The 12,500-nt window shown below is 44.0% G+C and overlaps 1 protein-coding gene across 1 annotated transcript in view; it reads left to right on the forward strand.

Moving 5' to 3' along the window:
• The window catches only part of LOC131962149 (mucin-5AC-like), a 20,262-nt gene extending 8,179 nt beyond the window's left edge, over positions 1-12,083 (forward strand). Inside the window, exons 9-14 of the mRNA XM_059327111.1 lie at positions 495-591; positions 1,467-1,552; positions 1,799-1,982; positions 4,258-5,607; positions 5,711-5,788; positions 11,209-12,083. Coding sequence (XP_059183094.1) covers positions 495-591; positions 1,467-1,552; positions 1,799-1,982; positions 4,258-5,607; positions 5,711-5,788; positions 11,209-11,331 — 1,918 coding nt within the window. The 3' untranslated portion in view covers positions 11,332-12,083. The remainder of the gene's footprint in view (positions 1-494; positions 592-1,466; positions 1,553-1,798; positions 1,983-4,257; positions 5,608-5,710; positions 5,789-11,208) is intronic.
• Positions 12,084-12,500: the final 417 nt, after the last annotated feature.

Below are 12,500 nucleotides of genomic sequence, written 5' to 3' on the forward strand. Positions count from 1 at the left end.
GCACACACACAAATACACACAAATATACACATACATACACACACAAATATACACGTACACACACACACACACAGAGCTATTTTGGTCTTTGTTGTGTTATTTTCTCTGATGGAAACTTTTATAACTTGTTCCTGGACTGTCAGAAATGTCAACGTTTCCCCAGCGGGACCTTTGGGCTCAGAGACAATAAATATTCTTTGGTTATGACACGAAGTCATGAGGACGTTTCTGTCCTCTGAGGACGTTTCTGTCCTCTGAGGACACTGAACAACATTTATTAATGGGACACAAAGTGTTAAAGGTCCAGTTTTGGAGGGACATGAACTGTGACGTGTTGTACCGACTGAGTCCAGCAGGGGGAGCTGCAGCGCCACACACACACACACACACACACACACACACACACACACACACACACACACACACACACACACCGCCGCCCTGTGATTGACAGCTCTGTTTAGCTATGTGTGTGTGTGTGTGTGTGTGTGTAGCATGAAGAAAGGTCAGATTATCACCATCAGCCGCCAGATGCCCAGAGACGGACCCTTTAGAACCTACAGAGACCTGCAGAACCACTGGAACCGCCTGGTACACACACACACACACACACACACACACACACACACACACACACACACAATATCTTCTCTTTAAACCTCAATCATTTCATTGATACACTTAATGCCTATAGGAAGGTTAAACCTAAAAAAAAAAGTAATTTTCCATAAATTTGCCCTCTTTGTTTGTTTGTTTGTTTGTTTATTTATTTATTTATTTACAGTTTTTTCCTTTTTTGTGCAGGTGCCATAAAACATTGAAATTACTTTTCATAAATTAATCTGTAAGTTAATATAATGAGGCGTTACAATTTTTACAGTCACTTTTTCTAATGGAAACTTTCATCTGTGCGTGTGTGTGTGCATGTGTGTATATGTGTGTATGTGTGTATTTGTGTGTATTATATTGTGTGTGTGTGTGTGGTGTGTGTATTTGTTTGTGTGTGTGTGTGTGTCTGTATTTGTGTGTATTATATTGTGTGTGTGTGTGTGTCTGTGTATTTGTGTGTATTATATTGTGTGTGTGTATTTGTGTGTATTATATTGTGTGTGTGTGTATGGAGTGTGTATATGTCTGTGTGTGTGTCTGTGTATTTGTGTGTATTATATTGTGTCTGTGTGTGTGTGTGTGTGTGTGTGTCTGTGTATTTGTGTGTATTATATTGTGTCTGTGTGTGTGGGCATATTTGTGCATGTGCATGTGTTTATATGTATGTGTGTGTGTGTTTGTGTATGTGTATATATATATATATATATATATGTGTATGGTGTGTGTGTGTGTGTGTGTGTCTGTTACTGTGCGTGTGTGTGTGTGTGTATATGTGTGTGTGTGTGTGTGTGTGTGTGTCTCTGTGTGTATGTAATGTATATGTGTGTGTGTGTGTGTGTGTGTGTGTGTGTGTGTAGTATGGCTACCGTCTCCCTGAGCTGTCAGAAGAGCAGGTTGTGTACTGCAGCGTCTACTTCAGGCTGGTGGGACAGAGACTCTTCACGTATCCTCAAACACTGAATTATTATTATTCATTAATCTGTTTCATTGATAATAATAATAATAATAATAATAATAATAATAAATAATCAGCTGCTTCAATATGAATCCCGCAAATCAAATGTATAAAAAACTACAAAACGTTCACCTTCTACCTGACTGTGGCAGCTCTAAACATGACCCTTGACCCTTGACCCTTGACCCTTGACCCTTGACCTTTGACCCTTGACCCTTGACCCTGTGGGGTCAGCTACCCTCTGAGCTGCGTGCGGCTGCAGCCCGTGCAGCGGCGTCCTCGGGTCGACCTGCCGGCGGCGCTCGGCTGCTTCCTGTCTGACGTCACCGACCGGCTGAAGAGCGTCTGTGGGTTCCCTGCTCGTCTGACTGGGAAACCCCGTCACCACACAGCCAATCAGAGCTCTGATACAGTACAGGTACACACACACACACACACACACACACACACACATATACATATACACATATACACACACACACACAGACACACACATATATACACACAAATATATACATATACACACACACATAAACACACATACATACATATATACACACAAATATATACACATATACACACACATATATACACACACTCACACACACACACACACACACACACATAAAAATACATACACACACTCACACACACACACATGCACACACACACATATAAACATACACGCACATACACATTTGCATACACACACACTCACACACACGTATATACACACATACACATATGCACACACACACTCACACACACACACACACACACACACATAAGCACACACACAAATATGCATGTATTTTTTATTCACACATACACTTCTCCTTCAGTTATTCTACACACACATATATTAATATATGTATAAATATATATATGTATATATTAATAAATATATATATATATATTTATTAATATATATATATATATATATTAATAAATATATACATATATATTTATATATATATTAATATACATATATTAACTTTTTACCATTTTTTACTATTTCTTTTAAATTTCTTTTATACATTAAAATGACATTTTCACTGTGAGAAAACAGAAATTTTCCTAAATTTTACATTCTATAATATGAGGTGAATTTTCTTTTTTCTTTTTTTCATAAAATTAACTATAATTTAACACTCAAGACGTTTAATCAGATCTATAACGTCCCATTATATTAATTTACAGATTCCATTTTTTAATATTTGTTATTAAAGTAATTCAAGATTTTCATGTAGAAAAAACATGAAAACCCTGTAAAATAATCCAGATGGTTTCTATAAAATAATGAACTGTGTTTATTATTTGAAGCTGCAGTAAGAGAGATCAGCTCCTCTATAAATATTTTAGTTTCTGCTCCTCTCAATCAGAAGCTTCTCCTCCTGTGGAAACTCAGTGGATGAAGTTATTAATCTAATAAAGACCTAACGAGGTATTAAACTGGATATTATAACTTTTAGCTTGTTGGCAAAACAAGAAGATTCATTAAAACGGTCTTTAGTCTTAATAATGTTTCTGTTTCCACACCAAAGATGGAAAAATGTTCAATTATATGATCACAAGGATTCAAATATAAATAACTCAACATTTATACACATCTGTCTGCTTTAAAAGTGCTCCTCCTCCTCCTGCTCCTCCTCTCTCTCCCCTCTCCTCCTCCTCCTCCTGCTCCCTTTCCTCCTCCTCCTCCTCCTGCTCCTTCTCCTCGTCCTCCTCCTCCTCCTCCTCCTCTCTCTGTCTTCCTCCTCCTCCTGCTCCTCCTCTCTCTCCCCTCTCCTCCTCCTCCTCCTGCTCCCTTTCCTCCTCCTCCTCCTCCTGCTCCTTCTCCTCCTCCTCCTCCTCCTCCTCCTCCTCTCTCTCTCTTCCTCCTCCTCCTCCTCCTGCTCCCTTTCCTCCTCCTCCTCCTCCTGCTCCCTTTCCTCCTCTTCCTCCTCCTGCTCCTTCTCCTCGTCCTCCTCCTCTTCCTTTTCTGTTTCCTCCTCCTCGTCCACATCCTCCACCTCCTCCTTCTCTCTCTCTTCCTCCTCCTCCTCCTCCTGCTCCTCCTCCTTCTCTCTCTCTTCCTCCTCCTCCTCCTCGTCCTCATCCTCTTTCTTTTCTGTTTCCTCCTCCTCTTCCACATCCTCCACCTCCTCCTGCTCCTCCTCCTCCTTCCTTTCCTCCTCCTCCTCCTCCATCCTTCCCTCTCTCTCTCTCCTCTTCCTCCTCTCTCTCCCCTCTTCTGCTCCTCTTTCTCTTTCTCCTCCTCCTCCTCCTCCTCTCTCTCCCCTCTCCTGCTCCTGCTCCTCCTCTACCTCTCCTCCATCTCCCTCTACTTGTCCTCCTCTTTCTTGTCCTTGTCCTCCTCCTCCTCCCTCTCCTCCTCCTCCTCCTCCTCCTGCTCCTCCTCTCTCTCCCCTCTCCTGTAACCTCCTACTCCTCTTCCTCCTTTTCTCTCTGTCCTCCTTCTCCTTCCTCCTCTTCTTTCCACCTCCTCATTCTCGTCCTCTTCTCACTCACTGTTCCAACAAGCTTCTTCCCTCTCCTACTCCTTCTTCTCCTCGTCCTTCTACTCCTCCTCCTCCTCCTCCTCCTCCTCCTCCTCCTCCCTGAAGCAGCTTGAAATTATGTGAAAATTAGACACAAATGGAGATAAACTTTTTTCTCTGTAGACAAACTTTTTTTCTCCTCCTCCTCCTCAGGTGTTAAGAGGGGAGCAGGTTCACTTGACCTCCTCCTCCTCCTCCTCTTCTTCCTCCATCAGGCCGGGCCTCCCCTTGCTCCCTCCTCCCCGTCCTGTGAAGCCCTCCTCCTGGCCTCCTCTCTCCCAGCAGGAAGGAGGAACTCTGGGTAACGGATCTGGATTTGGGAGCCGACTGACCAAGAGTCAAGAGTGTAGAGGAGACGGGCCTTCCTCCTCCTTCACCTCCTCCTCCACCTCCTCCTCCTCACCACACGTTTCCTTCTCCTTTACCATCTCCTCAGGTTATCTGTCAGATCCACCCCTCTCCTCCTCCTCCTCTTCTTCTCCCCCACTCTACCAACCAGCTTCACCCATCACCACCTCCTCCTCCACCTCCTCCTCCTGTTCTCTCCCACTCCTCCAGCCAGCTTCTTCCCTCTCCTCCTCCTCTTCTTCTCTCCAGCCAGCCTCTTCTGTCACCTCCTTCTCTGCTCTCCCAATCTTCCAGCCAGCTTCCTCCTCTTCCTCCACCTCCTCCTCCTCTTCTTCTCTCCCACTCTACCAACCAGCTTCATCCATCACCTCCTCCTCCTACTCCTCCTCTTCTCTCCCACTTTTTCAATCAGCTTCATCCATCACCTCCTCTTCTTCTCTCCCAATCTTCCAGCCAGCCTCTTCCCTCACCTCCTCCTCCTCCTCTTCTCTCCCAATCTTCCGGCCAGCCTCTTCCCTCTCCTCCTCCTCCTCCACCTCCTCCTTCTCCTCCCTCCCCCCTCCCCCTCCCCCGGTGCTCCCTGCTCCCAAACTGGTTCCCATCTTCGGGAACAGGTGTCCGTCCCGTCAGGTGAACGTGGCCCTGCTGCGCCTCCAGAGGCAGCAGAGGGAGCAGCTGGGAGGAGCAGGAGGAGGCGCAGAGAGGGGGAGGGTGACGTTACCCACCTTCGGGAGGACCACGCCCGCCTCTGCTCCTCCTTCTGGTTCGTCTCTGTCAGCGGCGTCCCTCCCGGCTCCTCCTCCTCGAATCATTCCTCGTTTCAACCGTGGCCCCAGACCTCCTCAGCCGGCAGGAGCCCCCAGAGTCAAGCACCTCCCCAGCCTTAGCCCCTCCTCCTGGTCCAAACCCGGGCTCCTCCTCACGACAAAACCTAAACCCCAGTCCAGAACCAGCCCCTCCTCCAGGTCTAAACCCGGGCTCCTCCTCACGACAAAACCTAAACCCCAGTCCAGGACCAGCCCCAAACCCAAACCCGGCTCTGTGAGCAACACCTCCAGTAAAACACAACCTCCAGCTGCTCCTCCTGAACCTCCACGACCTCTGACCCCTACAGAGGGCTCCAGTAAGAAGAAGACCTCCAGCAGCAGCAGAGGGGTGAGTCCTCCTCCTCCTCCTCTCTCTGTTGTCCTCCTCCTCCTCCTCCTCCTCCTCCTCCTGCTCCTCCTCCTCCTCCTAACTGTGTGTGTGTGTGTTTCAGGGAGTCGTGTTTGAATCTAAACAGAATAAATCCAGATCAGTGATCGTTGACGTGGAGCAGATGGCCAGAAGCAACCAGGTCAGCTCACCTTTTATTATTATATTACTACTACTCTGTCCTCCTCCTCCTCCTGCTCCTCCTCCTGCTCCTGCTCCTGCTCCTCCTCCTCCTTGTATGCTGACTCCTTCCCCCTCCTGAGGTCATGTAGACTTAAAGAGAATAAATAAATAAAGGTGTGTAATAAAGCCTGAAGCCTCACGGGGGCGCTAACAGTTTGTAAGTAAGTTTTAAAGAGCTGTTCCTCCTTCTCTTTCTCTTCCTCCTCCTCCCTCTCCCTCTCTTTCTCCTCTTCCTCCTCATCCTCCTTCACTTTCTCCTCTCTGTCTTCCTCCTCCTCTTCCTCCTGCTCCTCCCTCTCCCCCTCTCCTCATCCTCCTTCTCTTTCTCCTCTCTGTCTTCCTCCTCCTCTTCCTCCTGCTCCTCCCTCTCCCCCTCTCCTCCTCCTTCTCTTTCTCCTCTTTATCTTCCTCCTCCTGCTGCTTCTCTTTCTCCTCTTCATCTTCCTCCTCCTCCTCCTTCTTTTTCTCCTCTTCATCTTCCTCCTCCTCCTCTTCTAACCAGCTTCTCTCTCCTCCTCCTCTTCTTCTCTCCCACTTGTCATACAGACCTCCTCCTCCTCCTGCTGCTGCTCCTCCTCCTCCTTCTCTTTCTCCCCTTGATCTTCCTCCCCCTCCTCCTCCTCCTCCTCCTCCTGCTTCTCCTGCCGCTGCTGCTCCTCCATCTCCTCCTCCTCCTCCTTCTCTCTCTCCTCCTCCTCCTCCTCCTGTTTGCTAACCATGACGTGTGTGTTTCTGTGTTTCAAACTTCTTCTCTCCCTCCTCCTCTTCCTCCTACTCCTGCTCCTCATTCTCCTCCTCCATCTGCTGCTCCTTTCCTCCTCCATCTGTCTGTTGCACCCTCCTCCTCCTCCTCCTCCTCCTCCTCATATGCTGACTCATAAAATCTCTCCTGAGGTCATGTAGACTTAAATAGAATAAATAAAGGTGTGTAATAAAGCCTGCAGCCTCCGGGGGGCGCTAACACTTTGTCTGGTGTAAAACGTTGAAGTTTTAAAGAGCTGGCACTTTGTTTTGAAAGAGGAGGAGGAGGAGGAGGAGGAGGAGGAGGTGATGTATCTCCAGCGGATCCACTCTACGTAGTGTATTTGCAGCTCTTGTGTGCTCATAAACCTCCTTTAGGAGGACGCCATGCATTACCCTGATGTATTAAAGAGAGTTACCATGATGGATGGCGTACACACTGTTCTGTTTCCTCACCACCTCCTTCTAGAGGAGGCGCGGACTGTTAAAGTGATGGATGTTGTGCGGAGGGCGGGAGCCCACAGGGAGCCGACACATTAATAACAACATTCATCAGTTTTACAGCTCCAAACTGCAACTTTTCAACAACAATACGTCACATTCTCTTTTACTTTTATTTACACAGCCTCTTCTGTGTTTTAACACCTTGATGTGTTTTTCATCCGGCTGCTAAATTCATTTCACTTTGTCCTCGTTTTTCACTGATATATATATATAATCTATATAAATCTATAAGTCCTGCAGCACAATCACAACAACTCAAACAGTCTTTGTGTAGAATAACACAGTTAGAATGACAGAAATCAGGATATATAAAGTTTAATTTTTCTGATAACTTATTTTTTAAAAATTGGAATAAAACACAATTTATATCAACACTTTTCCAAGTGCCCACAAGTGTCACGAAAGGTTGTAAAAAAAAAAACTTGACACAAAATGACCAAAAATTATGAACCAAAGACCCAAAATTACAAAAAGACATGAAATTACCAAAAAAAGACACAAAATTACAAAGTTGACAAAAATTTACAAAAAAGACAAAAAATTGCCAAAGATAAAAAAAGGACACAAAATTAAAAAATTAACAAAAATTAACGAAAGACCCAAAATTAACAAAAATAAAAAGACCCAAAATTAACAAGAAGACATAAAAAATACCAAAAAAGACACAAAATTACAAAATTTCCAAAAATGAACAAAAAAGACAAAATTGCCAAAAATAAAAGACACAAAATTACAAAAAGACATGAAATTTACAAAATTACTAAAAAAGACACAAAACTACAGAAAGTCATAAAATTACCAAAATAAGACACAAAATAACAAAACTACAAAATTAACAAAAAAGACACAAATTTACAAAAAATAAACGACACAAAAAGACATAAAAATTACAAAATTACCAAAAAAGACACAAAACTACAGAAAGACAAAAAATTACCAAAAAAGACACAAAATCACAAAACTACAAAATTAACAAAAATTTACAAAAAAGACACAAAATTAAAAAACAGATAAAAAAAACACACAAAATTACCAAAAGTAAAAAAGACACAGAATTAACAAAAAGACACAAAATTTAAAAAGACACAAAATTACAAAAAGACATAAAATTTCCAAAAAATACCCCCACAAAATTAACAAAAAAGACAAAATTACAAAAAGACACAAACTTACCATAAAAGATACAAAATTAACACACAAAAACAGTTTTCTCCACATATTGTACATGTTGAAGTATTGAAATGACACATGTAGAATAAAAATATTTGGACAGAAATGTCTGATTTCTTTTATGATAAACTCTGTATTTTTGGTGTTGTTTAAAGGTGGGTTGATGGGTTAAAGTGTTATAACATCAAACTGATTTAAAACCAACAAACAACCAGAGAAGAAAAAAATCCAGAATGTAACTATAGAGTTTGTTCTGATCAACTCTGTCATGTTGAACATCTTATTAATCTTATTATCAGTTCAGTCTCTCGTCACTCTGTGATGCTTCTCACATTTCTTCTCTCTACATTAATCTAGTGTGTGAAGTGGCTGCTGCAGTTTGTTTGTGTGGGCAGCAGAGTTAGATTGAGGAGGTGAGGGGTTTAGTTTTCTCCTCCCACGGACAGATTTATAGTCTGACACGTTCAACATCTCAGCTGACACTGATTTGATTTGCAAAACATGTTGGGAAATGATGCGTGTCCCTGATTTATGGTGATGCATTAATAATGTTCTCGACTGGTTAGAGACGCTTTAAATGTTTGTCCAAACTGAGACGGACCGGCACAAAGACACAAAACACTATATTTACTGTATGAAGAGGATAGAGACAGAGTGTCTCCTGCAGTTGGACATGTTGGACGTGTTGTGTCTCTTTCTGTTGGACGCATTGTGTCTCTTTCTGTTGGACGCATTGTGTCTCTTTCTGTTGGACGTGTTGGACGTGTTGTGTCTCTTTCTGTTGGACGTGTTGTGTCTCTTTCTGTTGGACGTGTTGGACGGGTTGTGTCTCTTTCTGTTGGACGCATTGTGTCTCTTTCTGTTGGACGCGTTGTGTCTCTTTCTGTTGGACGTGTTGGACGTGTTGTGTCTCTTTCTGTTGGACGTGTTGTGTCTCTTTCTGTTGGACGTGTTGTGTCTCTTTCTGTTGGATGCGTTGTGTCTCTTTCTGTTGGACGTGTTGGACGCATTGTGTCTCTTTCTGTTGGACGTGTTGGACGTGTTGTGTCTCTTTCTGTTGGACGTGTTGGACGGGTTGTGTCTCTTTCTGTTGGACGCATTGTGTCTCTTTCTGTTGGACGCGTTGTGTCTCTTTCTGTTGGACGTGTTGGACGTGTTGTGTCTCTTTCTGTTGGACGTGTTGTGTCTCTTTCTGTTGGACGTGTTGTGTCTCTTTCTGTTGGACATGTTGGACGGGTTGTGTCTCTTTCTGTTGGACGCATTGTGTCTCTTTCTGTTGGACGTGTTGGACGTGTTGTGTCTCTTTCTGTTGGACGTGTTGTGTCTCTTTCTGTTGGACGTGTTGTGTCTCTTTCTGTTGGATGCGTTGTGTCTCTTTCTGTTGGACATGTTGGACGGGTTGTGTCTCTTTCTGTTGGACGCATTGTGTCTCTTTCTGTTGGACGTGTTGGACGTGTTGTGTCTCTTTCTGTTGGACGTGTTGGACGGGTTGTGTCTCTTTCTGTTGGACGCGTTGTGTCTCTTTCTGTTGGACGTGTTGGACGTGTTGTGTCTCTTTCTGTTGGACGTGTTGTGTCTCTTTCTGTTGGACGTGTTGTGTCTCTTTCTGTTGGACGTGTTGTGTCTCTTTCTGTTGGACGTGTTGTGTCTCTTTCTGTTGGATGCGTTGTGTCTCTTTCTGTTGGACGCATTGTGTCTCTTTCTGTTGGACGCATTGTGTCTCTTTCTGTTGGACGTGTTGGACGTGTTGTGTCTCTTTCTGTTGGACGCGTTGTGTCTCTTTCTGTTGGATGCGTTAGACGTGTTGTGTCTCTTTCTGTTGGACGCGTTGGACGTGTTGTGTCTCTTTCTGTTGGACGCATTGTGTCTCTTTCTGTTGGACGCATTGTGTCTCTTTCTGTTGGACGTGTTGGACGTGTTGTGTCTCTTTCTGTTGGACGCATTGTGTCTCTTTCTGTTGGACGCATTGTGTCTCTTTCTGTTGGACGTGTTGGACGTGTTGTGTCTCTTTCTGTTGGACGCGTTGGACGTGTTGTGTCTCTTTCTGTTGGACGTGTTGTGTCTCTTTCTGTTGGACGCATTGTGTCTCTTTCTGTTGGACGTGTTGTGTCTCTTTCTGTTGGACGCATAGTGTCTCTTTCTGTTGGACGTGTTGGACACGTTGTGTCTCCTTCTGTTGGACACGTTGTGTCTCTTTCTGTTGGACGTGTTGGATGCGTTGTGTCTCTTTCTGTCAGACATGTTGGACACGTTGTGTCTCTTTCCGTTGGACATGTTGGACGCGTTGTGTCTCTTTCTGTTGGACGTGTTGAACACTTTGTGTCTCTTTCTGTTGGACGTGTTGGACACGTGTCTCTTTCTGTTGGACGTGTTGGATGCGTTGTGTCTCTTTCTGTCGGACATGTTGAACACTTTGTGTCTCTTTCTGTTGGACGTGTTGGACACGTGTCTCTTTCTGTTGGACGTGTTGGATGCGTTGTGTCTCTTTCTGTTGGACGTGTTGGACACGTGTCTCTTTCTGTTGGACGTGTTGGATGCGTTGTGTCTCTTTCTGTTGGACATGTTGGACGCGTTGTGTCTCTTTCTGTTGGACATGTTGGACGCGTTGTGTCTCTTTCTGTTGGACATGTTGGACGCGTTGTGTCTCTTTCTGTTGGACATGTTGGACGCGTTGTGTCTCTTTCTGTTGGACATGTTGGACTAGTTGTGTCTCTTTCTGTTGGACTTGTTGTGTCTCTTTCTGTTGGACGCATTGTGTCTCTTGTTGTTGAACAGGTGTACCTAATAAAGTGGCTGTTTAGTGTATTAACCGTTTCTTTTTTTCTGTCTTCTGTCTGTCTGTCTGTCTGTCTGTCTGTCTGTCTCTCTGTCTGTGTCTCTCTGTCTGTCTGTCTGTCTGTCTGTCTCCTGTCTGTCTCTCTGTCTGTCTGTCCGTCTCCTGTCTGTCTCTGTCTTTGTGTCCAGCTGTCCAGGCTGACCTCGTCCTCTCTCCTGTCCTGGCTCAGAGGAAGAGGAGTTGTCGTCGGAGCCAAACACAAGAAGGAGGAGCTGATGCTGAAGGTCATGGGCTGTCTGGCCGAGGCCTGACACACACACACACACACACACACACACACACACACACACACACATACACACACACAGACACACACACACACACACACACACACACACAGACACACACACACCCCTGGTCCTCTCTCATTAATAGACTCTGTGTGGATTTATATTTTAATGCTCTCTCAGCTCCTCATCTGTAGAATCAGAACAGCAGACGTCTCGTCTTTTCTCTAATTGAGATTCTGAAGATTTGCCAAAATTAAATTCTGGTGTCAGGTGGAGTCACCGTCGGTCCACACACACACACACACACACACACACACACACACACACACACACACACTGAAACACGGGGAAGCGACAAATTGAAAGTACTAAGTGAAATCCCCAAACTGATGGAGGGTTTTTCTTTCTTTCTCTCGTCTCGTTGAAGGTTAGTTTGCAGTTTAATTCTCCTCCCAGGCGTTCTGTGTTCTCGTTTTTTGAACTAAACTTTTGGCTGTTTTTATCTCGGTTCAGTCATCAAAATGAGTTTTTACCGTCTTTACCTAAAAAACATTAAAAGGAGGTTAAAGTTCTTTGTTTCCTTTCTCAAAAAACTGTTTCAAGTTTGAATATCTTTGTATTTTTTACATAAAATATGCAATATTCTGTATTCTACAACCCATATTGTGTTATTTAAACAATATTTATACAGTTATATTAAATGCACAGTTATATTTATATGCTAAAGTTCTGTGTTTGTTTAAAAAAATGATTTCTGGAAAGTCCAGTGTGTGTTTTTTTAAAAACGCTTAAAACCTGAAACCAGTCGTCCTTCGTTCTGATTCATAATACTCGTCTGTCCTTTTTTTTTTTTTTTTTTTTACCTCCGTGTGTGTTCTCCAGGTTGTTTGGACAGCTGTCACACACACACTCACACACACACACACACACACAGACACACACACACAGACAGATGTGTCCAGTGGTCCGTGCATTAGTTCAGATATTTCAGGAGTAAATCGGTTAAACATCCAGAACATTTCAGCTGAATCATCAACAGTCAGGAGGCTTTGACTTGAACCAGATGTGTGTGTGTGTGTGTGTGTGTGTGTCAGCTGTGTGTCAATGATCCGTCACAGCTGTCTGCATCTGTAAAAACTCTACAATTCTTAATCAGTAAAGAAATATCCTGACAGTTAACGATACTAAAT

This window comes from Centropristis striata, chromosome 23, assembly GCF_030273125.1.
Source record: "Centropristis striata isolate RG_2023a ecotype Rhode Island chromosome 23, C.striata_1.0, whole genome shotgun sequence".
Taxonomy (NCBI): Eukaryota; Metazoa; Chordata; class Actinopteri; order Perciformes; family Serranidae; genus Centropristis; species Centropristis striata.